The sequence below is a fragment of the Podarcis filfolensis genome (assembly GCF_964270895.1).
Source record: "Podarcis filfolensis genome assembly, chromosome: 15".
Classification (NCBI taxonomy): Eukaryota; Metazoa; Chordata; class Lepidosauria; order Squamata; family Lacertidae; genus Podarcis; species Podarcis filfolensis.
Window position 1 is genome coordinate 14,468,428 of NC_139618.1, and position 26,158 is coordinate 14,494,585.

Below are 26,158 nucleotides of genomic sequence, written 5' to 3' on the forward strand. Positions count from 1 at the left end.
CCCGCAAGCAGAAGAATTAGCAGCTCAAGCATAATGGTTTTATCTCGCTCATTTCAGTCTGCCAACTTTCTACTTGCAGAAATTTCATTTATTCATTTGCATCCACAGCACAAGAATGTGATCCCTTTATACTGTGTGAAGGGATGTTGAGGTCCATTCCAATGCGTGAGCACACACACACGTACACACACACCAAGCGTAAGAATTCTGAAAGCTTTGTTCTACCCTATCCAGACAATTGCCCAACCAACTTTGGTATAAATCTCTGCTTATTTCCCCTTAGCTGTCCCAGGAGGGCTGGAAATGCAAGAACAGAGACAATCAGCTGCTAGACCAAGAACGGAGACAATCAGCTGCTAGATCATATACAGTGGTGCCTCGGTTCTCAAACGAAATCCGTTCCGGAAGCCCGTTCAGCTTCCGAAATGTTCAAAAACCGAGGCATGGCTTCCCATTGGTTGCAAGAGCTTCTTGCACTCAGCGGAAGCTGGGTCACACATTCAGGTTCTGAAAAGAGTTCGAAAATGGAAGCATTTACTTCCGGGTTTTCAGCGTTCAAGAACCAAAATGTACAACAACGCTGTACTGCTACATCCTGCAGCAGCAAATTCCACAGGTTAACCACGTGCTGTGTGAAAAACCACTTCCAGTTGTCATCCAGGGTTCATTTTTCTTGGGTCTTCATTTTATGAGATGAGAGAGAGAGAGAGAGAAACTTCTTCCACTGTGCCTAATTTTGTGAGTTTCTATTGTGTCCCGGCCTCTCCATTCCTCTGTCTAAACTAAAAAGCCAAAAATGTTGTTCCTCAATGTGCTCCAAACCATTGATCAGTTTGGTTGAAGTAGGCACCCTCTATTTGCCCTCTACAGAAACAGCTGGAGATGTTTTTGGTTCCAATAAGCTTTCCCAGCTGGATACCACAAGCATCCACTTGTTTTAGTCTTCTTGTAAATGTATATGCTGTTTCGTGTTTTAATTATCTTGTGCGTGAAGAACAACAACTATGGGCCTTATGAAACACTGTGGGGGGGTGGGTTCCTCTGATCAAGGAAAGTTTTTAAAAGAAAAGGCTGGAAAAGACTCCTTGCCTGAAACCCTGGAGAGCCACTGCCAGTCAGTGTAGGCAATACTGAGATAGAGGGACCAGTGTCCTGATTCAGTATGAGCTGGCTTCCCATGTTCCTTACTGCTTGGGGAACTCTCCACATTGCAGTTTCAGCCCAGCCATGACCAAAACGCCCCCTCTCAGCCACACACACATACACTTCAGCTGTCCCCACCCGATATCCTACCAAAGAACTGACATGTTACTAAGCATTATCTTTGTAGAGGGCTGTTTAAAAAAGCAATTCAAGCCACAGATTAACATGCAATTTGTGGCAATGCTACAAAAGCTGGAGCTAAGCATTTCTCCCTGATGCCAACACCTCCTTACCTCTCAGCCAGCTCCCAGTCCTCCTGGATTTGCTTCTGCCTGGCCTTTTGGTACTCCTCCCTCCAGCACTTGGAGCAGAAGCCCTGCCAAGCAGGGTTGCCATAGTAACCGCATCCTTTCTTGCAGAGCAGTTCGGACTGGTCCACGTGGATGCCTCGGCGTTCCGACTTCAGGCTCATCTTGCTCCTGCTGTGGTGGGAGGGAAAAGGGGGTTGTTTTTAAATGTCACTCAAATAAGTAAAAGTGGGGGAGGTCCTACACAAATCAAAGAAACCAGCTGGGGAAAGTGGCATTTGCAATGCCAGGAATAAAATGCCACACAGCACCTCCCCTCCCTAGTTCCTCAGGAGTTCAAGATAGTTAATAATAAAATGCTACTGTACTGGAGCAAAGCCATCTTCCAAGTTGCAGAGCTCCTGTTATGCAATCCTAGAAATCCTTCTTTCTCAACGTGGAGCCCTCCAGATGTTTTGCATTACAACCCTCATCAGTCCCTGCCAGCACAGTTGCATGTTGCTGGGGGACAATGGGAGCTGTAGTTCAAAACATCTGGAGGGCACCAGGATGGGGAAAGATGTCATAGAGTGTTGTAACTAGATAGATTAGCAATGAGTTCCATGAGTCTCGTCATGGAGGAGAAGGCTATCAATGGCTACGAGCGGGGATGGCTCAGCTGTGCCGTCATGGTTGGAGGCAGAAATGCTTCCAGATACCAGCTGCTGGAAGCCACCGCAAGAGAGAATGCAGATTTCCCACAGGTATATGATTGCCCACTGTGAGAACAGGATGCTGGACTAGATGGGCCATTGGCCTGATCCAGCAGGCTCCTCTCATGTTCTTAGAAGGTAATACACTGCAAGATTTAGCAGCAAAAGGAAACACACACACACACAGGCCAAGACAGTCCAGAACTTGAGCTATAAACATAAAATGGTCCCAAAAAACAAGATTTAAGGCCAAGCTAAATAGCAGCCTGGCTGGTGGCCAGCTTATCTGCACTGGAAAGAGAGAAAGTCTTGGCACCAAAATCACTATGGGAGGTTGTCAGCTATTTCACCAACCTGCCCACCCAAAATATGAGTGCTGTTTGACTGAGGCTATGCCATGCTTTGCATTCAGGGACTGTAATTTTTACACATGCATCCCTCTTATCATGGCAATGCCTAGAGTGGGCAACACAATTATATACAGGGCTAGGTGTAGTCTGTGTGTAAAACAGGTCTGTGACTATCGTTCTTCCACCATTCTGGCAGAGATGAGTCAGGCTGCAGAAAAAGCCAGGGGTTCTCCCCCTCCTGCTGTGACCAGCTCACCTCCCCCCTGGTCTCCCAGAACCAGAAGACGGCAGAGCAAAGACAGAAGAGGGATGAAGAGGGTGGAGCAGACAGGCATGGTGACCAAGTTTCAGATTGCTTGGAATGGAATCAGGGGCGGAGGAGGAGACTTAGGCAACTGTGGAAAAGCCAGGGACCTTCAGTCTGCACAACTGCCTTATAGGAGCAAGATTTACTGGGATGAGTTGCTGGGCTCACTAGGCCTGGCCTCCTGAGTTGACCTTGTTTCCTTGAATAAAAAGTTAACTCTACTAACGCCATGTAATTTATTGCCATCCTGCTCCTGACAGCCAGTGACACACACCCCAAACATGAGAGAAACAGCCTCATGGCATCATGTGATAAGAATATGAGTTCACAGCAATTCAGTATAATTGCAGGAACAAGAGGCCAACTGCAGAAAACTATCAAGACAGCACAGAGAGAAAATGCATTATCAGCCACCCTGATAGCTATGAAGTTATCACCAGGACCTAGAAGGAAAAACTGACACTGTCAAGATTTGCATGCAAGGTAGGCGCTTTCGTGCAACTCACTCAAAGTGTGTCTGCAAGGAGATTATGCAAGGGCTAGTCAAGCAAACTGTGTCCCGCCCAGTGGGTGGAGGCCTGCAAGGACAGTGTCATTCCTTCAAATGACCAAAATAAAACAAATCAGCAAGGAGGGCCCAGTTGGGGCAGGAGCTGTGTGCAAAAGCAACCTGCATAGAGCTGGTAGGCAAGGGAAGTGGTCACTTCACAACATGATGCAAATATGAAAAATATACATAGATTAAAACTGGAGGTAGAGTGTTCATCCAAAGGGAGAAGGAATCCAAGAGTAGCACCAGTAACGCCTTTATTGAACTAAACAGTCACCAAGCAAGCAAGCACTGAGTTCCTCAGCATTCTTCTTCAGGTTAGGGGTGTTTTGTTGGTGGTGTTTTTTGCTTAACATAAAAAAAAATTGAGAAAGAAATAATGCCATTGTACAAGACTGAAGAGCCCCAGAATCTGCACACTTCAAGTTGGAACAGGGGAAGTGTCATGCAGAATTACTCAGCCTAGGCCACCCTTGAAGCAAGGAGCTCTCGTTCTACCCAACTTCTCCATCCAGAAAGACAGGGAAGATATCCTTCTGCCCAAGACGGTGAGGAGCTTCTTGGTTTAGCTGTCCCAGTGACCTCACTCAGAATAAGGGAACTGCACAGGTTCATGCAGAACAAGGAACAAACAGAAAATGATTAAGCCTGTCCTAACTAAGCCACGAGAATGCAAGTAAGTCTTCTGCTGTTCCTCAGGAACAGCTGACAACCAGTGAATGAAAACACCCTTTTTCTAAGTAGGAGGTTGAAAGCAAACTTGGCAGCCCAACGCTGATGGGGAAAGGGGAGAGCTGCCTTTGCAGGCCTGGAATACATCTAAGAGTGTGCAAATGTTTGCTCGTGCTGAGTCAAACACGCAGAGGCACTCAGGCAGAGGCACTCAGGAATGTCACCGGTATGCAAGAAGCCTTGGGAACGGAAAGGACCGGGATGACTTCATCATCAGTATTTTCCATGAATCCTCTGCAGGATCTAGGAGGCAACTGGACTCCACAGCACACAGTGGGATAGCTGCCCTTGACCCATCTAATCCAGAAAGGTGCTGAGGGGGAGAGGGAGGCGCTCTGCAACCCCTGACAGGCATTTTGAAAAGGCAGTCAAGTTGTGAGGTCACCAGAGAATCCTGGGGAGGGGCTGAGCTGCCTGCAAGTCAAGACAGCAACCAGAGCTAGAAAGCTGTAGGGTTTAAGGTCAGAAGCTCATTTTTATAGGGGCAGCAGTGTCAATCTGCTACAAAAAGAGAAACGGAAACAGTAGCCTTGCAGCATTTCAGCAGCTACATCTGAAAAATGGGGTGGACAAGGGAGGGAAGGGCAAGAGCCCAGGGGGGAAATCAGTTCCCAGAAAGTCCTCTTTAACACAGTTACCAATCTCTTGCTAGTGACAGAAAGGGGGGTGAGAGAGAGGGCACAAACACAACTGGGTCCTGGATTTAGCCATGTGGTGTCGAAATGCTGATCTTCTGAGCACAGGGTAGGGAATTCAACTTGTACCAGAAAGTCTGGGGTGCACACCTCCACTCAAGAGGGTGGAAGGAACTCTTTAGCAGCTTCACTTTCCAAACCAAAGCAACATACCAACATCAAAATTGTTCTTCCAGCACAAGCCCCTAACATTTCTTCCCCAACGCACCCCGCCCTTTTCCGATCTAATAAACTAATCAGCTTCAGATGATTAATCTTCGGAACAAACTGGCTGGAGCCACGTCTGCGCTAGAGGCAGCACCAGGCTCGGTGGCCGGGGGAAATGCAAGGGGCAGCAGGCAGGGACAGAGGAAGAGAACTGGGATTCAAGCTGCAGCAAGGACCGAGGAAAGGAAGTTGGCACCTTCCTCTAGTTTTAGAACTCCAAGCATCGTTGCTCTTCAAAAGCGTGAGAGAAACACGAAGAAAAAACACTGGGCAGATTGCCGTGCTGATGGGTCACCATCAGCGAAGAGCCACCGTCTCTTCCTGGTACAGCACACTGTGCAGTGTATGCAAAAGGTCCCTTCAGTTATGGGATGCCTTAGGCTGAATCATTTGGCTCCTTTAGCTCAGAACTGTTTACACTGGCAGCAGCTCTCTAGGGTTTCAGACTCAGGTTTCTCCCAGTGCTACCCAGAGAGGTCAAGGCTGGAAGCTGAGCCTTTCTGCGTGCAAAGCAGACACCCTACCACTGAGCTACAGCATTTGCCCTTTAGGAGAACCATAGAATTGTAGAGGTGGAAGGGATCCTTAGGATCATCTAGTCCAACCCCCTGCAATGCAGGAATATGCAGCTGTTCCATAAGGTATCAAACCGGCAACTTTGGTGTTATCAGCACCACGCTCTAACCAACCGCAAGTGAGAGTCAACAGCACTAGGGGACATGAACCAAATGTCTAACGAGAGTAAGGCATCTTCATATGTCCATATACACTTCAGTTTAGTGTGTCTATGGGTAGATTTTTAAATCTGCTCACAGGACAGAAATGTCTGTTTACCTCCTTATACTCAATTCTCTGTTAACCCCCATAGGAAGCCTCCCCACCCCCTCTACCTCCCTTGGGATAAGTGTTAGAAATTAATCAAGCGTCCAGTACGTTTTGCGACTGACACTGGCCCAATTGCAACCACATGGAGATATCTAGATGCCCAATTGCAACCACATGGAGATATCTAGATGCCATGTTGGCGACAGACATCTCCATCTAGCTGGCCCCTCCAGCTCTCCAGCAGATAAGCAGAAGAGCTTCCTTACTGCATTTATATCCTGCCTTTTTCTCCAAGGAGTCCATGGTTCACGCCGCTCCTCCGTTAATCCCTACAATAACCCTGTGAGGTAGTTTAAGAGGCTGTGACTGGCCCAAGGTCACCCAGTGAGCTTCATGACTAAGAGGGGATTTGAACCCTGATCTCCCAGGTCTTAGTCTGACACTAACCACTGCACCACACTGGCTTCCTAGAGTACTTCTGCTATGGGGCACCTATAAAAATTAAGTAGATGATGAATATGAGGAACGCAAAATGTCACTTAGAGAAGGATATGAAATATTGTCCTTGCAGCTTGAATTTGTTTTATGCTGGATTGTTTTATTTAATGTGTTGTAAACTGCTTGGATGTTTTTTTTTCCTTTTTGGGTGTGTTTTTGGGTGTGGAACTCCCTGCCACTAGAGATTAGGCTTAAATTTGCCTAGTGGAAGAAACAAACGCAGACATCAGTTCTTATGATGCTGCATTTTATAGGCTAAGGCCCTCAAGAGCAGGAACCTGCCTTCTTGTACGCCATAAGTACTACTAAACACCTTGTGATGCTACAAAAATAATATTGTTTCTCCCAGCTCAGGGAACTCAAGGTGGTGTATGGCCAGGGGTGGGCAGAAAGTAGATTAGGATCTACTGGTAGATCTCTGATTTATAGCAGCAAAGGGTGCTAACTACCAATTGTGTAACAAAAGCAGTAACTAAAAAAACACACCCACCCACAGCTCATGGAATCATAGAATTCTGGAGTTGAAAGGGATCCTGAGGGTCATCTAGTCCAACCCCCTGCAATGCAGGAATAAATTACTATGCTAGAAAACACCACTTGGGGAAAAGCAAATAGTGATCTTTTGTTGGTCAGAACATGGAATCCTGATTCTGGTACTGGTTACAAAAATTCCTTGACTGATCACACGCTCAGAATACCTGTTGCTTAATTCTTACATGCATCCACCTGAGCTACGATTTTGTCCCCAATCCTCAATATGATTATTTCCCCAAACTCCCATTTGTCTCCTGACAACCACCCTGCAACACTGACTAGTTTATTATTGCATTTAACAGTGATATCAACATAATGCTAAAATAAATAAAATTCATATAACACTGCTAATCATAAAAATGTTAAGCTCCCAGCTTATGTTGGGAGGGCAGCTCCCATGACTCATTAAAAAAGTTAAGACAAATTACTACAATCCACACACACACAGTTAATAAGTTGACAACAAAACATGATTACCTCCATACCAACAGTTGAAGAACAACATGCTAACTTCCCAAGCAAAAAAAAAATTTAAAAATTCTGCATAAGCCTGTAAATCACTATTAAAGTAACTCAAAAACTAATTATACTTTATCACACAACAGTTCTATTTATAGTTTTAAGTTTCCAGTTTATGTAAGAGGGACCTTTGCACTCTTCCTCCAAAGCCAGGGAAGACCAGCCCATCTATAACTGCTTCTTCACCATGATTTTTTTTTTAACAGTAATACTAAATTTAATTCCAGTTTTATCTACTGTTGTTAAGTCTTTATATACAATGTAATTACATATTCAATATAAAGTATATAATTGTAGGTAACCTACCATTTGTGGTCATAAAGGACCACCTTGTCCTCAGGGGCGGAGAGAAGTGACCCACTACGCAGCACTTAGGGTGACGTCCAACTCAAAAAGTCAACCACTGAAGTCATTGTTACTCAGGTCCACTGATTTCAGTGTAACCAGTGTTGGTCCTACTCAGAGTAGGCTCACTAAAATGAATGGGCATGACTTCCTTAAAGGTAAAGGGACCCCTGACCATTAGGTCCAGTCATGGCCAACTCTTTTCTCTAAACTAAAGAGTCCCAAACACCTTTTCTCTACACTAAAGAGTCCCAAACACAGCACTTTTTCTTCATACTGACACATCATCTACTGCATGAAGTATCTTAGGAGATGCTTCAAGGGGTAAAGGTAAAGGGACCCCTGACTGTTAAGTCCAGTAGCGGACGACTCTGGGGTTGCGGCGCTCAACTCGCTTTATTGGCCGAGGGAGCTGGCGTACAACTTCTGGGTCATGTGGCCAGCATGACTAAGCCGCTTCTGGCGAACTAGAGCAGCGCACGGAAACGCCATTTACCTTCCCGCCGGAGCTGTACCTATTTATCTACTTGTACTTTGATGTGCTTTCGAACTGCTAGGCTGGCAGGAGCTGGGACTGAGCAACGGGAGCTCACCCCATCACGGAGATTCGAACCGCCGACCTTCTGATCGGCAAGTCCTAGGTTCTTAGGCCCCTTCATTTTGGTGGGTCTCCTCTTGAGTGCAGTTTAACTGGAAGCAACTCAACGGATCTACTGCCAGGTATGACTATTACTATTATTAATTTATCCCTTTATAGATCACCTTTCACTTAAGTCTCAAGGGCAATGACAGCCATATAATCAAAACAATAGGTTGAAAAACGGTTTTAAAAATCAAATATATGTTTAAAATGGCAGAGACCTCAAAACATTCACGCAGCTGGAAACAGCAGCTAACATTTGATAAGATCCATAATGCTAAAATTATTTTTAACAAACGATACCATCATTCACTGATAATATAATGTACAGTTGATCCATAAGTAATAAAGATGTAATAAGGTAAATATAATGCATTAACTGATAATAGTTATAGTTAACTTGCAAAATAAAGCCGTCGTAAATATGATTTACACAACATATCTTTCACTTTGGTCTTAGCCACTTAATACGATGGGTTGCACCCAACTAAGCTCTACCCAAAGCTGACCCTGTGAAACCACTGAACCTAACTGAGACAGTGTGGTGTAGTGGTTAAAGTGTTGGGCTGAGACCAGGGTTCAAATCCCCATTAAACCATGCAGCTCCCTGGGTGACCTTGGGCCAGTCCCTGTCTCTCAGCCTAGCCTACCTCACAGGGTCGTTGTGGGGATTACACGGAGAAGGGGGAGAAGAACCACGTTCCCCACCTGGAGCTCCTCGGAGGGGAAGAAGGTGGGACATCAATGCAATAGATAACTTAACAATAGCAGGGCCATTCAGTGACAAACACGATAATTACAGCAATTAAAGCTCCCAGATTACTCGGTAAGGAAGGAGAGATGGGAGGGGGGAGGGTGCGGGGTCCTTTCACTCTCCTTCCCACCCACCCCCAAACTCCATGGGGTTTTGAAACCCCTTTTCCCCTCCCTCTTCGGCCCCACAGCCAGCCAGGCTCACCTGGGGGGCCCTTCGCCGCCTCCTGCGTATCCTCACCAGCTTGTTTCTCCTTCTTCCTCCTCCTCCTTCCCCCGCCCTTCGGCGTCCTTGCGTCACTTCCGCAACGGGGCAAGCGAAGGGCGGTGCCGGGCGTCCGATCGCCCTGAGCACGTGACGGAGGCTGACAGAGGGGCGGGGCGGGGCGGGGCGGGGCCGAGGGAGGAACTTCATGGACGCTGTAGAGATATGGTAGTTGGTAGAGATGTAGGTAGCCGCTCGCTTCTGGGTCCCCGTGTGGATAGCCCGGCTTAATGCACGGAAGTACTGCACGTGTGCAGTCATGACGAGCACGAGAGCACTTTTGCCTCTTCGCGAAGCCAGCTGTTGGTGCATGTCTCACACATACCCAAAAAGGAGGGAAGTGCGTGAGTGGGAAAAGTTCCCCATTCCTGATACAGATTTTTTTTTTAAGTAATGAAAGTCAGGGTTTTTTTGGGGGGGGGATATTTGGGAGCTGTTTTTACAAACACACACAGAGAGAAAGATAAGAGTGCTGAGAACTGGGGATACTGTAAATTGTTCTGTTCACCATCCTACGCACCTATGCAGCTAAAAGTTAGTTTTGTTGTCTGTATTATTTTTTTAAAGTTTGTACCCCCTCACCCTGTCTATTTTTTATTTTTATTTTTATTTTTATTTTTATTATTACTATTATTATCCATTAGTACCCCACCCATGTGTTTTGGCATGCACAAGGGATAGGCATCATTGTGTCCTTTCACATGTTGGACTCCAAGCCCCATCAAGCGGTAGTGGTGCTGTGGTTAGTGTCAGGCTAGGACATGGGAGACCTGGGTTCAAATCCCTGCTCAGCCCTATCTCAGCCTAACCTACCTCACAAGGTTGTTGTGAAGATGAAATGGGAAGTGGGGGGAGCAATATACTCCACCTTGAGCTCCTTGGAAGCAATGGTGGGATATAAAATGTAAAGTAATTATCATTATACCAGCATTGCCAGTTACCAGGAATGGTGACAGTTAGTGTCATTTGGAGAACATCATGTTCGCTGGCTGCCAGAACTATTTTAAGAGCTACAGCTTCAAGAACTGATACCTGAGAGTGCTTTTTTCCTCCTCCCTACCTGCCCCTTTTTCCTCATCTTTCATTGCTTTTTTTAGATTGTAAACCTGAGGACAGAGACTAGCTTGCTGTTGTTTTTTGAAGCTATTCTGGCAGAAAATAAAAGTGGTAGGGGGTCTCCTAAAGGGAGGAGCATATTATGATACCCACCCAGCCCTGCTTTTAGTGTTTGGCAGCCTTAAAAAAAGATAATTGTGAGCACAGTTAGATAGTGACCATAGTGAGATAATTTATTGCACGTTACTGAGACACAACACGTTTCAATACAAAATATGGGCTGTAAAAGGGGAGAGAGGTGAAATAACATACTTGAATGGTTTTATCATTGCAATATCCACTGTTTGAAGACAACAAATAACTCCCACCTTGCAAATCCATTTACATTTCTCATTTTTGCAGAAGGCATTGAAGGTCGTAATGCATAGAGACATCTGGGTAAAATATACTCTTAAAGAAATGTTTTAACAGTCATAATGAATTGCTTGCCAAATCTACTAAAGGAGTATGCTCAGAATCCCTTTTTATCTCCCCATAAACAAACATCAGCTTATTTGTACCGGGAGGGCAGGGGGAGAGGGATGAGAACAATTCATAGAACCCCAGACTACTCTAATCACGTGTCTTCCTGGAAATAATTTCCACTGGGTGGCATTCAACTAAGTTTTACTCAGAGTAGACTCACTGAAATGAATGAACATAAGCCATGCTGGATCAGGCCAACGGCCCATCTAGTGCAGCATCCTTTTCTTACAGTGGCCAACCAGATGCCTCTTTTGGTAAGCACGCAAGCAGGATCCAAGCACAAGAGCCCTCTCCCTTCCTGTGGCTTCCAGAACTGGTATTCAGAAGCATTACTGCCTCTGACTGTGGAGGCAGAGCATAATCACTGTCGCTTTCAGCCATCGATAGCCCTTTCCTCCAGGAATTTATCCAATCCTCTTTTAAAACCATCTAAATTGGTGGTCATCACTGCCTCCTGTGGTGGAAAGTTCCACAGTTTAATCATGTGCTCTTAATTCAGCCAATAACAGGCCAATCCAATAAAACATCTGGCTGCAATGATCCTGCATGCTCCAATCCCCAAAGAAGCATGCCAGCCATCGCCAAGCTGAGAAAGTTTCCATGCTAACAGTAACTTCTGGCCATGAGATTTGGGGCTGGCTTACTGACACTTCATCAAAGTGCGGGAGAAGTTTCCATCCAGGTATAGTCAACAGCTAAAGCACCCAAAGCAATAAACAGGCACATTTATATATATATATATATATATATATATATATATATATATATATATATACCGTTATTTTTGAATTCATTTAAGAATGCAACCTATGCGGTCCGAACAAGCACCAAGGAGTTAAAAAGAACCACCCAACACCTGCCCTTTGGGGTCAGGGGAGTGGAAATAAATTAAATTTCAACACAAACACATGAAAGAATTAACCAATACAGACACATAAATAAAGCAGGGATTTAACACAGAGAAAGTTCAGACATTTGTAGAGATAATTCACTTCTGAAACCTCAGCATCTCTGAAAAGTACTTTGTCCTTCTGTCCTGAAGGTCGAAACAGCAGCAAAAAGTCACATGCCAGCGGAAGTGGTGTAAAAATAAAGTGCTCCTGTGCACTTCCAACGCCAGGTGGCTACAAAACAGCTAACTATGTCTCCAGGGGTGCAGTTGGAAGATTGTGCAACGGTGTGGCGGTGCCCCCTAGGCAAGTGCAGGCAAGTGAGACCAGCGTGGGCCGAAACAGGCTTGAATTGCGGGTTAGAGCCCTTCCAAAAACCTCAATACACACCAACTGGCATATACTTCTACTGGGACCCTATGTGTCAGCCACAGTAGCATGTGTCCTTCCAGAAGGATTTCTCTTCCTTGAAGCAAGAATCACAGGAGAGACCCCAGTTTGCTGCATAGCTACGAATGGAGGTCAAGTTCTCCTGCCAAGATAAGACTCCAGCACGCTATCAGCAGTGCCACCGTTTCTCGGAACGCAGGGCAACAAGGCCATGGAGAAGATGGCAAAACCAGCCAGCTACCTCTTCCCACGCCCGGATGGGCTCACCACCACGTGATCTTGAACTCGTAAATGGGGCGCTTGCAGTAGTAGTGGTTGATCAGGTGCTTGTCGCAGACCCCAATGCACTGGTGGTCCACGGTGATGCCCCTGCTGGAGAGGTCCGTCACGATGCAGTGGAGGAGGTCGTACACGTCCGCCACGGCCTCCCAGGGCCCAAAGGACACGTCCACCTCACAGTGGTGCTCAAAGAGTTTGGCCTCGCCCTCACTCCGCTCAAAGCGCAGGGAGTTGAAGAGCGGGCACTCGTAGGGCGTGATGGGCATCTCCTCCTTGAAAACGCAGATCTTCAGCTTGGCAAAGCGGGCCTTCCGCTGCATGGCGCGCAGCTTTGCAATCTCCACAATCCGCTCCAGGTGCTCTGAAAAGCAAGGAAGAGAGGTGTGTGAAAAAACGAACATTGAGAAGATGTGCGTTCCTCAAACGGGTGCCTTCAGATGTTTCAGGCTTCAACCTTCCACAGCCCCAGCCAGCACAACCAAGCTCCTTTCAGACCAAGTATTATATGGCTGGGACACAGGTGGCGCTGTGGGTTAAACCACAGAGCCTAGGACTTGCCGATCAGAATGTCGACAGTTCGAATCCCCACGACGGGGTGAGCTCCTGTTGCTTGGTCCCTGCTCCTGCACATCAAAGTGCAAGTAGATAAATAGGTACCGCTCTGGTGGGAAGGTAAATGGCATTTCCATGCGCTGCTCTGGTTCGACAGAAGCGGCTTAGTCATGCTGGCCACATGACCCAGAAGCTGTACGCCGGCTCCCTCGCCACGAGATGAGCGCCACAACCCCAGAGTCGGCCACGACTGGACCTAATGGTCAGGGGTCCCTTTACCTTTATTATATGGCTATGCTGGCTGCAGGTGATGGGAGCTGCAGTCAGGGGCAGACCTTAGAAATATGCCACCCTGTGCCATTTGACACCCTTACGGCACCTGGTGTAACCACACCACTTGCACTGCCCTAAATCTGCTTCTGTTGCAGTTCAAAACATTGGGAGGGCACTGTTTCAAAAGCACTTCTGGCCTGCTGCAAGACACACCCACAAGCTGCCTGTCCCCACCCCTTCAATTTACCTTTGTAATATGGCATCAAGCCCAGGAAAGCCTGCCGGACTTTTTCTCCTTTGAGGGGCTGGAGCTCCTCAAGAAGGTCTAGCAAGGGTCCAATGGAATAATATTGGGCTTCCTTGTAAACTGCCCTCACGCGTTCCCTTGGAGGCAAGTCGCCAGACCGCAGGAAATTGAGCACATCCCTAAAAAAAGAAAAGGCAGAAGGAACTTGAGTATACAGGTTGGTTGATGGTTCCCAAAACACACACTCCATCTCCTTTTCATTACATTGCAGGCAATGTGTTCAAAACTGGGGCTGTAGATCAGCGTTTCCCAAACTGTGGAACTCGTACCTCCAGGAATATGCAAAAGGGTTCAAAGGATATAGGGCAGATGTTTTTTATCTTACTTTATCGTACTCTAACTTTTATTAATACTATATACTGCATTTGCTCTAGACTAGATAATATAATGTCATTAAAGCTAGAATTATCTTCACCCAAGAAACTCCAACTGACCCAAGCAACCCAAGCAGATGCTTGGATCCAACATGTTTCAATGAAGCAGCCATACACCACAGGGGATTCTGGGATGCACATGGTGGAACAAATGATGCAGGCCTTTGGGGCTAGCCCCGAGAGGGAAATTCTCTCAAGGGGAATCATACTGTCTTCATGTTTGTTAAGATAACACTGCACATGTGTTTCAGAGTTTTCAGCCATTTCTATTTTAAAAGTCGGGATATAAGAACAAAACAAGACGGGGTCTATTTGTAGGGTTGCCATATTTCAAAAAATGAAAATCCAGACACAAAACTTGTTGAGTTTTTTTTAGCAAAAAAAAAAAACCCCCACCAAAACCCCCCGCCATGAGGCTTTGAGTTATTTTTAAGGGAATTCAGCTAAATCTACACTTCTGACATGGCTTCCCATATGTCTGGATTTTCCCGGACATTTCAGCTATTTCCACCCAGATGCCATTTCCGAGGGCTGAATCCCAGCTATGTCCAGGAAATTCCGGACGCATGGCAGCACTAATTTAAGTAGCTAACTTTGCAAGGTCAGGATATTACACATTTATTCTGAAACAGGAAGGTCAGCATTCCAAGGGCTGAAGAACCTTTTAATATCCTGTTTCCAGAGGCAAAAGCAGCACAGTCACTTTGACTAATCAATCCTATTAGTGACCACATGCAGCACAAACAAAGGGCATCTGTTACTTGCCATCTGACCCTGTCCAGCGCTCAAAGTCAGGGCATGAGACGGAAAATCCGAAGGGTGCCCCACCCCATTCCAACCATCTCTTGAGCTGAAGCTCTTATGCAGTTTCCATTCATATTATTATTACTGTATTGGCCTGAACACAAGCCTCACTTTCCCCCCAAATTATGACCATGAAAAGTTAAAGTACGGCTTATATTCGCAACCTTACAGTATGCAGCCAGGAGCATGGGGCAAGCAGCACCAGGAGCGTGGCAAAGAGGCACCCAGCCCAGCATAGTCCCCCATCCTCTCCCCAAAGGCTGGGAAGGAAGAGAGCGAGGAAGGCTGTTCACAACACAGCATGGCTCCCCCCACTCAGTATGCAGCCAGGAGCAGCTAGGAATGGGGCAGCTTATATTCGGGTATTTTTTCTTTTCTTTTCCCCCCTCCAATTTTAAAGGTGCAGCTTATATTTGGGTGCGGCTTCTATTCGGGCCAATATGGTATTATTGATTGATTGATTAAACTTATTAGTCACTTTTTTACAAAAACAACTCAAAGCGATTCTCAGAAAGAATTAAATAGCATTTACATCAAAACTAGCATTAAACAAAACAGATAAAAAAGGTCTTAAAGCAAATTTACATTTTTAAAAGGCAAGATTAAGACATCCCACCCACTCAAGAGAGCCAGTGTAGTGTACTTCTTTTTTAAGAGTGTCAGACTAGGACCAGGATACCAGGGTTCAAATGTGCACTCAGCCATGTAGTTCACTGGTTGTGTCCTTGGGCCATTAACTGCCTGTCAGCCTAACCTACTTCACAGGGTTGTTGTGGGGGATTAAATGAGGCAGGATGAGAACCACATACATCACCTTGGACTCCTTGGAGAAAAAGGTGGGGTTTAAGTTTAATAAAGTAATAAAGAGGCCACAGATAATTAAAAGCCAAAGGCCTGACAGAAAATAACTGTTTTTGCCTGGTGCCTAAAAATATGTAATGATGGCACCAGGCAAGCCGCCCTGTGGACAATGTGGATCCAGCACAGAAAAGACCCATTGCCACACTGCTACCTGCCACCCAAAAAAGCACTCAAAATCCACCACTTCCAGTAATACAATATATACCTCCAACCACAGGAATATGTCAAGGAGACCTGGTCCAGCAGACTGCAGACAGACTGACATTCTGACCACAAACAGCTCCACCAACATTGTCCTCCAAAACAATTACCCCATTTCTTAGAATAACAGCAGCATAGACTCGTAAAGTTAGAACAGACTCTAAAGATCATCTGCTCCAACCCACTGCAGCAAAGGAATCACAGCGAAAGAATCACTGACAGTCATCCAACCTCTGCTTAAAAAACCCAGATGAAGGAGTCCACCACCTTCTGAGAGAGTCCATTCCACTGTTGAACAGCTCATCCCATCATAAGGTTCTTTCTCATGTTTAGTTGGAATCTCCTTTCTTGAAAGTCTAGATGCTACCTTGCCAGCTGCTGTTCTTTGGCCGCCTAGAGCAGTTCCCATCACCCCTATGGGAACATGAGTGCGAAGGTAGAAGGGGCATACAGATCATGCTACCTCCAAGGGACAGAGGAACCGCCTTGTTCCTGGAGCTTTTGTAGCTAAGGGAGTGCCACAGGCAAAGAAGACATACCCAAAGAACTTCCCGTCTCGGTCAATAAAGTATCTCCCCTCCGCATCTGTTGGGATGTAGTGTCGGCCACTGAACATAGCCGAGAGCATTGTGTCTTCGTGGCGCCGCAGTGTTGACAACCTGGTAGTGAAATAAGCTCCTCCAACATTCAGTGGAACCACTTCAGGGAACTGGGAGGAAGAAACAATGTATGTAGAAATTCAGCACATAGGTCGGCATTCAAGTATCATTTCCCATCAGTTGAAAATTTACGCTTGCCCAATAAAACTTCCCAATCTTCCCCATGCCCCACATCCTACCCAAATCTGCCCCCTAGAACAGATTTAGGGGGTATGCAGTTTCTTGCAGTGATGGATCAAGTGACCGTATTTTTCGCCCTATAGGACGCACCGTCCCATAAGGCGCACCTAGTTTTTGGGGGGGAAATAAAGGGGGGGAAATTATTTTCCCCCCCAGGCGCGGGGCTGGGGCGGGGGAGGCCCGAGCTTCCCCCGACCCCAGCCCCCAAACAGGCAGCTCTCTGCAAGCCGTGGGAGCCCAGCGCTGGCTCCCGCTGCTTGCGGAGAGGTCCGCGAAGCCTGGACGCGCTGATCTCAGCGTGCGCAGGCTTCGGCATGCTGGCAACTCTCCGCAAGCAGCGGGAGCGCTCCCGCTGCTTGCGGAGAGGTCCGCGAAGCCTGGACGCGCTGATCTCAGCGTGCGCAGGCTTCGGCATGCTGGCAACTCTCCGCAAGCAGCGGGAGGGCTCCCGCTGCTTGCGGAGAGGTCCGCGAAGCCTGGACGCGCTGATCTCAGCATGCGCAGGCTTCGGCATGCTGGCAACTCTCCGCAAGCAGCGGGAGCGCTACCGCTGCTTGCGGAGAGGTCCGCGAAGCCTGGAGAGCGAGAGGGGTCGGTGCCCACCGACCCCTCTCACTCTCCAGGCTTCAGCGAAAGCCTGCATTCGCCCCATAGGACGCACACATTTCCCCTTCATTTTTGGAGGGGAAAAAGTGCGTCCTATAGGGCGAAAAATACGGTAATTCAGGCTGCACTGAATACAAACAAGCCAGTGTGGAGAAAGTAGATGAACATATTTCTCCCTCTTTTTATACTTTTGATTTTTATTTTATTGCATCTGTATCCCAAATTTTCCTCCAAGGAACTCAAGGTGCCATACATAGTTTTCCTCCTCTCCATTTTATCCTCACAATAACCCTGTGAGGTAGGTTAAACTGAGAGGCAATGACTGTCCCTAAAGTCACCCACTGTGAGAGCTTCATGGCCAAGTGGAGATTTTAACCCTGGTCTCCAAGGTTCTAGTCTGAGACGCTAACCACTACACCATGCTGACTCTCAGAATACTAGAACCTGATTGGGCAATCTTAGGAAGCTGAAGGGTGAGAGTTTCAGGGCAGACAAAAGAGAGGACTTTGTCACACGCTGTGGAAATCCCTGCTGCAAGATATGGGCACTGGCCCCCAGCTCAGAGGGCTTTAAAAGGGGACTAGACAAATTTGAGAAGAAGGAGGTGGTCTATATTTTACTTCTTTAAAGGAGTGTATATCTTTCCTTCCTAATTACAAATCTATTTACAAAATAAAATAACATGAGCAAAACAGTAAAATCAGTTAAGAACAATAAAAAAGATGAACCAGGGCAGATAAAAACAAGGGGACAGCTTGAAACTTTAATTTTTAAAAAACAAAAACAAGGGGGCAGTTTAACTATGTGCTCTGTGAAGAATGGTGTTTTTTTTTTACCTGTTCTTAATCTTCCACCCTTCAGTTTCATTGGATGTCCACGAGTTCTAGTGTTATGAGAGAGGCAGAAAAAAATTCTCTATCCACCTTCCCCATGCCATGCATAATTTTATAAACTTGTATTTTGCCACCTCTTACTCACCTTTTCTCTAAACTAAAGAGTCCCAAACGCTGCACTTTTTCTTCATACTGACACATCATCAACTGCCTGAAGTATCTTAGGAGATGCTTCAAGGGGTAAAGGTAAAGGGACCCCTGACCGTTAAGTCAAGTCGTGGATGACTCTGGGGTTGCAGTGCTCATCTCGCTTTACTGGCCGAGGGAGCCGGCGTTTGTTCGCAGACAGCTTCTGGGTCATGTGGCCAGCATGACTAAGCCGCTTCTGTTGAACCAGAGCAGCGCACGGAAGCGCCGTTTACCTTCCTGCCAGAGCAGTACCTATTTATCTACTTGCACTTTGACGTGCTTTCAAACTGCTATGTTGGCAGGATCTGGGACCAAGCAATGGGAGCTCACCTGTCACAGGGATTTGAACCGCCGACCTTCTGATCGGCAAGCCCAAGGCTCAGTGGTTTAGGCCACAGCGCTACTCGCGTCCCTTCAAGGGATAGCCCCACACAAAGCAGCAATCCAGCCTATGGCACATGCCTCCAGGTCTGAAATTCCCAGTTGGTGCACCAGTCTCAGATAGGTCAATGTACCTTGGACCATGGCTGCTGTCTAGCCATGAAGCACCAAAGCCCGGTGCAGGTTCTCTCCCACCCCTATATGGCATTCCCAGGCTCAGGATGTCACTGGGTACCAGTTGCAGGGGAGCAACAGCAGGAGAGAGCTGTCACCTTGCCGCCCTGTACATGGTGGGTTTCATGGAGGCACCTGGTCGGCTACTGCAGAAGGCAGGATGCACAGGGCTAGGTGGACCTTTGGACTGATCCTGCAGGGCTCCTCTTAGGCTCATGTCACTGCTCAAAAATGACTCAGCAGCAGATGACTTTGTGTAGAAGGCAGAAGGAGGCAGACTGTGAGGAGACAAGGAAGGGTGGCACTGGCAGAGTCAGAGAGAGGGCAAGCGATCAGTCGCTCTGGGCTGGCACTTGCACCCAGTTCTGCACATCCATCTCCAAGATCAGATGGAGCTGCAGACTGCAGGGGTTTTCAACTATTCAAGAGCACTAACAGAACTGCAAGCCACCAAGCAAACACAGCTTAGCAGGAGTCTGTAAATCTCCTGTTTTCCCTCAGCTGCAAAAACAAGACAGTCATGTGATGTGCCCAGTGGACTGATATCCACTCAACTGCTCATTTTGTGCCCAGACTCCTCCTGTCACCCCCTAGTTGGGTGTATAGAACATGCTAACGCCCAGAAACCTAACAAGTCTGAATATTCCTAACTTACACTGAGTTTTCTCAGTCTTGAGGCTGGAAAAATCTTAGCAGCCAGGGTATTAAAAATGCTAGGTATAAAGGTAAAGGTAAAGGTACCCCTGCCCGTACGGGCCGACTCTAGGGTTGTGCGCCCATCTCACTTAAGAGGCCGGGGGCCAGCACTGTCCGGAGACACTTGCGGGTCACGTGGCCAGCGTGACGAAGCTGCTCTGGCGAGCCAGCACCAGCACAGCACACTGAAAGGCCGATTACCTTCCCGCTATAAAGCGGTACCTATTTATCTACTTGCACTTAGGGGTGCTTTCGAACTGCTAGGTGGGCAGGAGCTGGGACCGAAAGACGGGAGCTCACCCCGCCGCAGGGATTCGAACCGCCAACCATGCGATCGGCAAGTCCTAGGCACTGAGGTTTTACCCACAGCGCCACCCGCGTCCCCCTAATGCTAGGTATAAACACTTGTTAAAATCAAAGTTGTTTTGAAAGTCATGATTTGTGAACAGCTTGTAGTTCAACCCCCCCTTCAAGCTCAGGGTGGGTTACAAAAACAAGAAATCAGTAATATACATTAAAAAAAAGTAAGTCCATTTAGGGCACTGGTTCCCAAAGTTTTTGGGGCCACCCCCCCCTTGGTTCCATACACTCAACCATACCGTACCCTATAAAAAACATTCAGAATAGTGGTTTACACAACCCACTCTGGCAGATAAAAAGAGAATAAAATTCAAAACAGTAACGATTGCACATTTACTCAAAATCCAATTAACACTATTTAGTTTAATCCAATCAACAAAACTGCTGAACTTGAATAGTCATTTACACCTCCAGCATCCCCCTGCCACCCACTTGCCTCTTAGTGCCTCCCTGGGTAATCCCACCACTCTGCCCAGGGGGTGGTACCACCCACTTTGGGAACCACTGATTCTGGGGCTTGACCCTGCCCCCACCGCTACAAGCCAGGCTGAAAGCAGAGTATTGTTTCTGAAAGAAGCTGATCCTCAGTGTCACTCTGGGGAAGCCTCCAGGGAGAGAACCATTCCAGCGGCAGCCCCTGAAAACTGAAGCAACCAGGGTGCAAGAGGCACCAGCTCACTCACCTGCTGAGGCAGGAGGGACAGAGCGTGCTCTGCCTGGGTGGCCGTCGGCGTGGCAGGCTCTTGAGAGTCATCCTCCGCATCCGAACTCGACATGGCATCGCTCACTTTGGTCTGCCCCGTGACTACCACCATCCCTCCGGCTCTTGTAAGCAGGTCTGCTGGGCGGGCAGCCGTGGCAAAGCTGGCAGGGAGACAAGGGCCATGTTCATTGGGATGGGAGACCACAGCAGGGGAAGGGGCGCTTTCCTTAATAAAGAAAGGCCACTGAGGGGCAGCAGGCACCCAGAGATGCTCCACGCCAACCCTTTACGAGTGTCATTGCTATTCTCAGGAGTGAGTCACAACACACAGGACTGTTCTATCTGCTGCCAGTCAGGAGCACACGCGGGGAGGGGATCCAATTTGCACAGCAGCGCCAGGAAACCTCCCTGTCAGCTTTCGCAGCCAGAGACTCCCTCACTGGAGGAGACAGCCGCTCTTATTGGCCGCCTAACCAGCTCAACCTGCTCTCAGCTGCCCAGGCTGTCATTTTACTTGCTCAAATCTGATTAGCTGCTGGGGACACCTGCTGCTGAGCAGCCATTTGGCAATCCACACAGCTGTCAACCGAAGGTGCTGTCTGACTGGTTCAGCATGCGCTTGGCCACGCCCCACTAGCCTGTGGTTCCCCAACACCACACTGCCCCTCCAAGCCCCTTTTGAAATGGACAAAGGAAAGCATTCCTTGCCCGATCCACAGAGTTCCACCAACAGTATTAATAGCGGGGAAACTGGGGGGGGGGAAGGTTTTGGCAGCAGCATAGACATTCAGAATCAAGTTAGGCATACTAATGGTCAAACAGCAAAGGGATGGGGATTCAGTTTTTAAGTTAGTTTAACCTGGGTTCTGACGTGCATGCAGAGATCGCTGAAATTGCTTCTTATAACCATTTCATTTCTCGGTCATCCAGACAAATCCTGATATGTAACGGAGCAGAACCTCAGCACTGCAAGCAACTGGCGCTGGAATAAGGAGGTTTGCCTGAACGTCTGAAATGAAAGTAAGTCAGCTGGACTGATTGCAAGGGGATCCGTTTGTACTACAGATTGAATTTCCGACCCCTGCACCTCAGGCTGGAGGAGACACAAACTGGCTATTTTTCTCTCTAGATGGCAAAAAGGCATGAGCCTACACGAGGGAATCGGGCAAAGTTACCACATGGACACAAAAAGGCAATCAAAACAGCAGCTCTCAAGGAGTCAGTACATTGCAGGACAGTGAGCTCAAACCAGCACAATTTTGGCCAGCAATGTCCCAAATAAATTCATCCGATTTCATCGTAATGAAATCTATTGATATCTTTCACAGTCCACCTCAAATGGCCAAACAGAATAAACCTCTCTGCACTTTATTTATTTGCAGAGATTTCCTCTCATTTCATCTGTTTCAGAGCCCCAAACTGGTAAGCTGCAAAGGTCTGGTGTGCAGCTTCATCGAAACTACTGTTCTAAATTGAGCTTGAAAGACAGTCTCATCTAATTGATTCCATTACGTAGGAAGATGTTCTCCCAATTTACAAATCACTTACCATTAGATCACTTCCTCATAATGCCTCAACAAGCAATTTTGTCACCTCTCCACATAGCTGGATAAATCATTTCCTACAACTGATGTTGGGTGGTTAGAGTTAGCCTGTTGCAGTGAAAACAAATCTTGTGGCACCTTAAAAGCTAACACATTTTTAAAGGCAAGAGCTTCCCACAAGAGTTTGTCATAAAATAAATTTAAAAGTCTTCAAAATGCCACAGAAATCATTGTTGTTTTCTGCTACCTGCAAGATTTCCTTGTTGCTGTGAAAATTGCTGCCCAGCTGAAAGAATATTTCAAATGTCAACTTTCAGATGGAAGAACTTAGCAATAAAATTGTTCTTACTTGATTTAGAAAGACCTTAACCCCTTCATTTTTTTAAATGATGCAAGGGACCACCAGACACAAATCTCTCAGCTACCACTGATTCCATTCTCTGCTTAAGGGGGGCGGGAAATATTCAAACCAACCTTCAAGACATCCCAGATGTCTGGCACTGCTTTGAAACTGCAATGCTGACCCTTAGGAATTTGAAATATTTCTCCAGCTCTCATTCTGGAGTCCCAAGAACACAAGAAGCTATGCCCTTAGATCATGAGCCTCTGAGTGGGCAAAGGGAATGTCTGTCAAAACATACTAAATAAAGGATCACACTGAATAGCCAGGGGGAATAGGTAGGTATCTCTCAACAGCACAGAAATACAGCAAATTTCAAAGAGGAAGGATTGTAGCTCAGTGATAGAACACCAGCTTGCAAAAGATCCCAGTTTCAATTTCTGGAATCTCCAAGAAGGGCTGAGAATCTACACTGCCTGAAACTGCCAGCACTAAGCTAGAATCAGTATAAAGCTCAAGGTTGGTCCACACACTTTTTCCACCTCTCCATTGTATCTTCACAACAACCCTGTGGTTAAGCTGATATATAGTGACTGCTCCAATGGTCACCCAATAAACTTCATGGCTGACTTGGTGGTGATTAGAAGCCTAGTATCCCTGATCGTAATCCAGCACTCTAACCGCTACACCAGGCATAGGCAAACTCAGCCCTCCAGATGTTTTGGGACTACAACTCACATCATCCCTGACCACTGGTCCTGTTAGCTAAGGGATGATGGGAGTTGTAGTCCCAAAACATCTGGAGGGCCGAGTTTGCCTATGCCTGCACTACACCATACTTAGAGCTGCCACACATCTGGACTTTCCCTGACATTACAAAGGTGGAACTGACGCCTTGGGAAATTTCCAAAAGGTGGCACCTTAGATCGGTGGCCTCCTCAACAAGCTCAACAACTTTCAGTATATAACTTTCTTACACAGTGATCTTTAAAGTCTTCTACTCTGCTGTTGCCCACCACCTATAGATCAGTCTAAAGTTCTTACATAAAAACAGCGGAGATTGGTCCATTAGGGCAAATGGGGCAGCACCTCACCATTCTCTGTCTGTCCTCATCCAGCCCTGATCTGCCTGTCTTCTTACTTACAACCAGCCCAGGAGGTGGCCTAGCTGGCAGCCTCCTCTTCTTCCTTAATCTCAGTGCTGCCCTTGTCAAACTCAGCAGGGAGGAAGAGAATGGGGACAAAAATAGGATGAGTTGGCCCTGCCTGTTATTAGTTCTGGCTGCACCTTATATTGGGCTCCCTACCTTCTGCCCCATCAGCCCCAATGGGCACCAACTGCCACTGTTAGTAAAGTTCTCACAAAGGGAATCCACAGCCATTCCATCTGAGTGGATTAGCAGAAAGGGCTGCTCAGGAGGCTCAACAAAAGTGAAGCAGAGCCAGTTTAGTTTATGGCTCTTTTTTGCTTCAGCCATAAGGGACCAAAGGAGCCTCTTTTCTCCCTCCTCTGCTGTCCAGGGGGAGCGGAGTGCAGATCACAACACCAGTCTTGCCCACAGGGTCCTGGACGCAGGTGCACCAATTATATGGATGATGAGAGGCAAGGAGGCTCCAGGCTGTTTTTCAGCTGGGTATCGCAACAGGTGTGGTATGCCACTGTGCTAGACAGACCTGTTGTGTATCATAGCCACTTAAGTTGTGATTAAGCCATGCAGCCTGTGCCTGCAGAATAGTCCCTATATACGCCCCGCAAAACTGCATGCATAGGCCATTGGTTCCCAAACTTCTTTTCCCCACCTAAGGGACAATTTGAAAACTGCCAACTTGGTTGACATCAGACCACGGCAACCGAAGTTCAAATGCCCATACAGCCACAACGCTCTACTGGGCAACATTGGCCAACCACTATCTTTCAGCCTATTGTACCTCACTGGGCCACTGCACGAATAAAATAGGGACAGGTCGCTTTGCCACTTTGAGCTCCTTGAAGGAAGGTAAAGGTAAAGGGACCCCTGACCATTAGGTCCAGTCGTGGCCGACTCTGGGGTTGCGGCGCTCATCTCGCTTTATTGGGTACAGCTTCCGGGTCATGTGGCCAGCATAACTAAGCCGCTTCTGGCAAACCAGAGCAGCGCACGGAAACACCGTTTACCTTCCCGCTGGAGCGGTACCTGTTTATCTACTTGACTTTGATGTGCTTTCAAACTGCTAGGTTGGCAGGAGCAGGGACCAAGCGGGATTCGAACTGCCGACCTTCTGATCGGCAAGTCCTAGGCTCTGTGGTTTAACCCACAGCGCCACCCACGTCCTTGAAGGAAAGGTGAGCTATAAATGCAATAAATAAAATTAAAAAGAATAAAAAACTTCTGCCCAGCGAAACATGCCACACGCAACCCACACTCACAGATCTAAAAGATCAAGCTATGTATAGCCTCTATTTCTCTGGCTTTAGATGATAAAGGGCAGAGAGACGCCACACAAAGAAAAGGGAGGGGCCACAAAATGGACCACCCTTTTCCAAATCTGGATCCAGGAGATTGTTTTAGATTTTTCTCTGCATTGTTTTTATGCTGGTTTTAATGAGTATATTTCTTTATTGTGGTTTAGTCGTTTTTAGATACTGTTTTGTTTTGTTTTGTTTTGTTTTAAAAAGGGGTTGGAAAGAAAGAAATTTATTTCCCCCTTTTTTCTCTAACGAGCTTAATGCAGCATATGTGGTTCTCTTCGTTATTTAATCCTCACAGCAACCCTGTGAGGCAGTGACTGGTCTAAGGTCACCCAGCGGAGCATCATGGCCAAGCAGAGGGAGTTTGAACCCTGGCCTCCCAGGTCCTGCTCCAACACTCTAACCACTACACCAATAGCCCACACAGTATCGCTATACCACCCTGGCTGATTATTTGCTTAACTACAACTCGAATAGTCCTCTAACCACCAGCCTTAGTGGCTGGGGTTAATGGGAGCTGGAGACCAGTTACATCTGTGGACCCAAGTTTGAGCCAGTGGCGCCCAGGAGGTGGTCCAATGGGGAGTGGGGTGGCAAATGCTTCGCCCTCCTTTCTTCTGCCCTCTCTCCACCCACCCATAGTTAATGGGCTTCCTTTCTGGGTCGGACACCAAAAAGGGGAGTCACCAGCAGGATCTCCCCCACTTAATAACAGGCAACAATGCCCACCCGCAAAAGGGGCAATCTACTAATATGCACCTCCAGATGGACTCATTTAAAGAGAAGGGGGCGTGGCCATCACACCTCTCCCTGTCCCCGCCCTCTCCGAAGAAGGGGAGGGGCCATGTTGCCACAGCAACCTCCCCTCCAGCCCCGCCTTCGCCCTCACCTGTCTGGTTTTCCCTCCGTGGGGAAATGACGGCGCTTCACTCCTCCTCAGCGCGTCCCACCTTAAGTATATATATTTATTCCCCACCCCCGACCCCCTCACGCGAGGCCCACCAGCACCTCCTCAGTGCCTGTCAGCTTCGCGCCTGTCAGCTTGTGCGCATGCGTGCCACTCCATCCGGGTACCTCCCGAACTAACGGGACCTAGGAGGGGAGGAGGCAGAGCGGGGGTAAGTAGGCGTTGCAATGGGAGGGGCGTGTCGTAAGGAACCCCCACATCC

The 26,158-nt window shown here is 47.4% G+C and overlaps 2 protein-coding genes across 8 annotated transcripts in view; both read right to left on the bottom strand.

The window, feature by feature from the left end:
- Nucleotides 1-9,465, bottom strand: part of RABGEF1 (RAB guanine nucleotide exchange factor 1) — a 32,635-nt gene extending 23,170 nt beyond the window's left edge. The window contains exons 1-2 of one of the 5 annotated variants that reach the window (XM_083588117.1): nucleotides 9,304-9,465; nucleotides 1,437-1,625 (exon numbers count right to left, since the gene is read on the bottom strand). In XM_083588117.1, the coding sequence (XP_083444243.1) occupies nucleotides 1,437-1,615 (179 nt within the window). In that variant the 5' untranslated portion in view covers nucleotides 1,616-1,625; nucleotides 9,304-9,465. The remainder of the gene's footprint in view (nucleotides 1-1,436; nucleotides 1,626-9,303) is intronic. The other 4 variants (XM_083588119.1, XM_083588115.1, XM_083588118.1 and 1 more) reach the window with 4 other exon arrangements.
- A 1,161-nt stretch (nucleotides 9,466-10,626) lies between these two features.
- On the bottom strand, nucleotides 10,627-26,036 carry KCTD7 (potassium channel tetramerization domain containing 7). 3 transcript variants are annotated; one of them, XM_083588135.1, is made up of 6 exons: nucleotides 25,879-26,034; nucleotides 21,516-21,665; nucleotides 20,637-20,817; nucleotides 16,415-16,584; nucleotides 13,576-13,754; nucleotides 10,627-12,864 (listed from the first exon to the last, which is right to left on the bottom strand). In XM_083588135.1, the coding sequence occupies exons 3-6, from the start codon at nucleotides 20,766-20,768 to the stop codon at nucleotides 12,488-12,490; spliced, it is 858 nt and encodes a 285-aa protein (XP_083444261.1). In that variant the 5' UTR covers nucleotides 20,769-20,817; nucleotides 21,516-21,665; nucleotides 25,879-26,034; the 3' UTR covers nucleotides 10,627-12,487. The 3 variants fall into 3 exon arrangements, with proteins under 3 accessions (XP_083444261.1, XP_083444263.1, XP_083444262.1); XM_083588137.1 differs by lacking the exon at nucleotides 25,879-26,034 and adding an exon at nucleotides 22,604-23,249 and having other exon boundaries at nucleotides 21,516-22,346; XM_083588136.1 differs by lacking the exon at nucleotides 21,516-21,665 and having other exon boundaries at nucleotides 25,879-26,036.
- Nucleotides 26,037-26,158: the final 122 nt, after the last annotated feature.

Coding starts and splice junctions, on each gene's coding strand:
- KCTD7 (XM_083588136.1), bottom strand. CDS start 20,768: ATGGTGGTAGTCACGGGGCAGACCAAAGTGAGCGATGCCATGTCGAGT. Junction 13,755..16,414: donor CGAGACGGGAAGTTCTTTGG/GTATGTCTTCTT, acceptor TTCTTTTTTTAG/GGATGTGCTCAATTTCCTGC. Junction 12,865..13,575: donor CTTGATGCCATATTACAAAG/GTAAATTGAAGG, acceptor CTTGCTTTTCAG/AGCACCTGGAGCGGATTGTG.